General features: G+C 62.3%; 1 protein-coding gene across 2 annotated transcripts in view; it reads right to left on the bottom strand.

Moving 5' to 3' along the window:
- Positions 1 to 53: 53 nt before the first annotated feature.
- Positions 54 to 2,973, bottom strand: part of LOC113207962 (collagen alpha-1(I) chain) — a 65,425-nt gene continuing 62,505 nt past the window's right edge. Inside the window, exons 4-6 of one of the 2 annotated variants that reach the window (XM_052272758.1) lie at positions 1,544 to 2,117; positions 1,184 to 1,458; positions 54 to 1,108 (exon numbers count right to left, since the gene is read on the bottom strand). In XM_052272758.1, the coding sequence (XP_052128718.1) occupies positions 850 to 1,108; positions 1,184 to 1,458; positions 1,544 to 2,117 (1,108 nt within the window). In that variant the 3' untranslated portion in view covers positions 54 to 849. The remainder of the gene's footprint in view (positions 1,109 to 1,183; positions 1,459 to 1,543; positions 2,118 to 2,973) is intronic. The other variant, XM_052272759.1, reaches the window with a different exon arrangement.

The following is a 2,973-nucleotide window of genomic DNA, read 5'->3' on the forward strand; positions in this document are numbered from 1 at the left end:
GCCAGCCGCTTCTACGAGAAGGCCCCCATCGTCAGCTCTTACTCCTCTGAGTTTCCCGCCAGCCGCTACTACGAGAAGGCCCCCATCGTCAGCTCTTACTCCACTGAGTTCCCTGCCAGCCGCTTCTACGAGAAGGCCCCCACCGTCAGCTCTTACTCCACTGAGTTCCCCGCCAGCCGCTTCTACGAGAAGGCCCCTATCGCCAGCTCTTACTCCAGCGAGCTCCCCATCTCCAAGCGCTTCTACTCTGAGTCTGCGCTGCCGGTCTCCAGCCGCTACTACCCCAGCGAGTACTACCCCCGCTTCGGCAACTACTTCGACTCCGAATACTACCCCAAGCGCAACTTCTACTACAGCCCCAGCCGCTACTACCGCAGCTTTGGTCACCTCTACCCAAAGGAGGACGCGTACTATTCTGGCTTTTAAGTTTTAAAACCAATGTTTGTTTGAAGAGAACTTGCAAATAAATCAATGAGATGACGTAAGAAACCCCCCTGTTTTCTATGATGGCCCATTTACACCTTCCCTCGTCCATGCACCTGTGTAGTTTTCGAAAGGTTCTAAAAAGTGCTTGCTTTTTTTTCCTTCGAAAAACTTGAACTTTTTCGGAAATTTTACTATAGCTTCTCTACTCTCTTTGCCCTGCCCGCGCAGCTCGGTGTTGGTGCTCCCTTGAGACGCCTGAGCCCCGGCGAGGTGGCTGGATTGGGGTTGCATTACCACGAGCAGTCCAGCCGATTCGCAACCGATCCATCTCCGTGTGGACGCTGGCTGCGAGGGTATTGACCAGACGGTGTCGAGTGCAGTCTTCGGACTGTGTGCTCTTTGTGCTGTGCCTACAGCCTACACTCACCCGGAAACGGGGGCCATGCCCACGGGAAGCACGTAGAGGCGAGGCTTGTGCCTCACGACCTGGTGGGGCGTGGAGCTCCCGGACCCGTTCGAGTCCGTGGACAGCTGTCCGTCGGCGTCCTGGTCCGTGTCCGCGTCCTGCCCCGTGTCGACGCCGGTGTCGGCCTGGTCCGCGGTGTCCGGGGCCTGGCCGTGCTGCGTGGGCGGCACACCGAACACCGAGTCGGAGCCGCTGTCCAGGACGCCGTCGCCATCCCTGCGCAGAACAGGCGGGTTCTGCATGAGCACCGAGGGCGAGCTCGGCGCCACCGCACCCTGGCCGCCGACTCACCTGATGGAGGCCGTCTCGAGAGTCGCGATCCTCGCCAGAGGTGCTGCTGCCTCGCCGTAAGCGATCTCGGCCAGCTCAAAGGACTCGCACGGCGCGCCGTAGGGCAGCACGAGGCAGGACGACGAGTTGGAGTCGTTGGCGTCAGCAGACAGCGCCCCGGCCCCCGGCGGCGGGGGCGGCGGTGGAGGTGGCCCCCCGCGCGGGCAGGCCTGGCTGCCCATGCTGGCCATGCTGCCGGCAGGGCTGCCCGCCAGCTCGGGGGAGGAGTCGATCACCTGCGGGTGGGAGGCGCAACACCATGGAGTAACTGCGAGCACGGGGTGCCCCCCACGGCCGCACGGCCTGGGGCCAGGTACTTACCCCCAGTGGCGTCCGCAGCACGGGGTGCCCCCCACGGCCGCAGGTACTTACGCCCAGCGCCGTCCGCAGCACGGGGTGCCCCCCGCGGCTGCAGGTACTTACCCCCAGTGGCGTCCGCAGCGCGAAGGCCCCCCGCGGGTGGAAGGGAGAAAGCCCCTGGCCGGGGCCCCCGGTCAACGCCTTCCTGGCGGCGCGCGCCTGGCTGTGTCTGCGGCCCCCCGGGGGAGCCTGGCCTTGACCCTGGCCCTGACCCTGGCCCCCCGCGGCTCCGCCCGCGCCCGCGTGCAGGGAGGCCGACCTCGCCCTGCCGCCGCCCTTGGGCTTGGCGGCGTCCCTGGTCCGGATGGCGGGCCCCGCCGGGCAAGGGGGTCCCAGCGCCGCCAGGGAGCCCGCCAGGGACGCCGACGGCGACCCCGGGCCCGGCGGCGGCGCAGCCTGCAGCCGCGGCCGCAGCAGGTCCAGGCGCTGGTCCTGCAGCAGCTTGCTCTCGCGTCGGTGCTGCTGGTGGCGCTGCTGGTGAAGGTGCAGCCGCTGGTGCAGGTGGCGCGTCGGCGGGTTCGGCAGCATGGAGGCCCTGCGCAGCGAGACCGCCGGAAAAGAACATCGTCAGAGGAAAGATGTCTCCATATTTGCAGCCTCGCCACACTAGTAATTAGCCAGTACCCTCGGTCCTCATGGTGACCTCACAGCTCCCTGGCCTGGCCCCCGGGCCACTCGCGGCTCCCGGCGAGTCCAGCTCGACCCGAACGCTCAGGCTCGCCGAGAGCCGCGTCACCCGGCCAGGCGAGCCGCGAGTTTGAGACCCCCGACCCAAGCTTTATCTATAGCTAGAAGGGTCACGGAATTTCAGACCCTCCTCGCCCGCCATGGGCTCGTCATGGGCACAGAATACGACGATCGATTCACCGACACTGTAATCTCTATGGCACGTGTGACCAAAATTTAGCGACACATTTATTTGGGAAAGTTTGGCGACAAAAAAAGAGAAGTCGCCAAAAAGGGAATGTCGCCAAGTATGGTCACAAATGTGTTGCCATAGAGATTACAGTGGAAGCGCGGGCTGATAAGCAAGAGGAAACAGGCGGGACTGCAATACGAGCTCTCCACACCACCAGAATCAGACATCCGGCCTTGACTGGACGATATGATTTTTTTTTATTATTTTCATGACGCATTCTCTACTGTGCGCAGGGAACGAGAGCCCAGGCCAAAATAACCATGGGTAACCATAGTTATCTTGTTCACTAGGAGTCATAATAACGAACATGGTAACTTGACGATGGATTACGGTTTCCGGTTTCTCAACCATAGTTTTCCCAACCTTTAACCATGGTGTCTCATGGTAACCATGGATTACCATGTTGCACAGGGAACATGGTCAGGCAAACACAAGACGGCGACTTTTTCATATTTTTGTCTATTCCCCCCCC

Source organism: Frankliniella occidentalis, unplaced genomic scaffold, assembly GCF_000697945.3.
Source record: "Frankliniella occidentalis isolate FOCC.00 unplaced genomic scaffold, Focc_3.1 Scaffold223, whole genome shotgun sequence".
Lineage (NCBI taxonomy): Eukaryota > Metazoa > Arthropoda > Insecta > Thysanoptera > Thripidae > Frankliniella > Frankliniella occidentalis.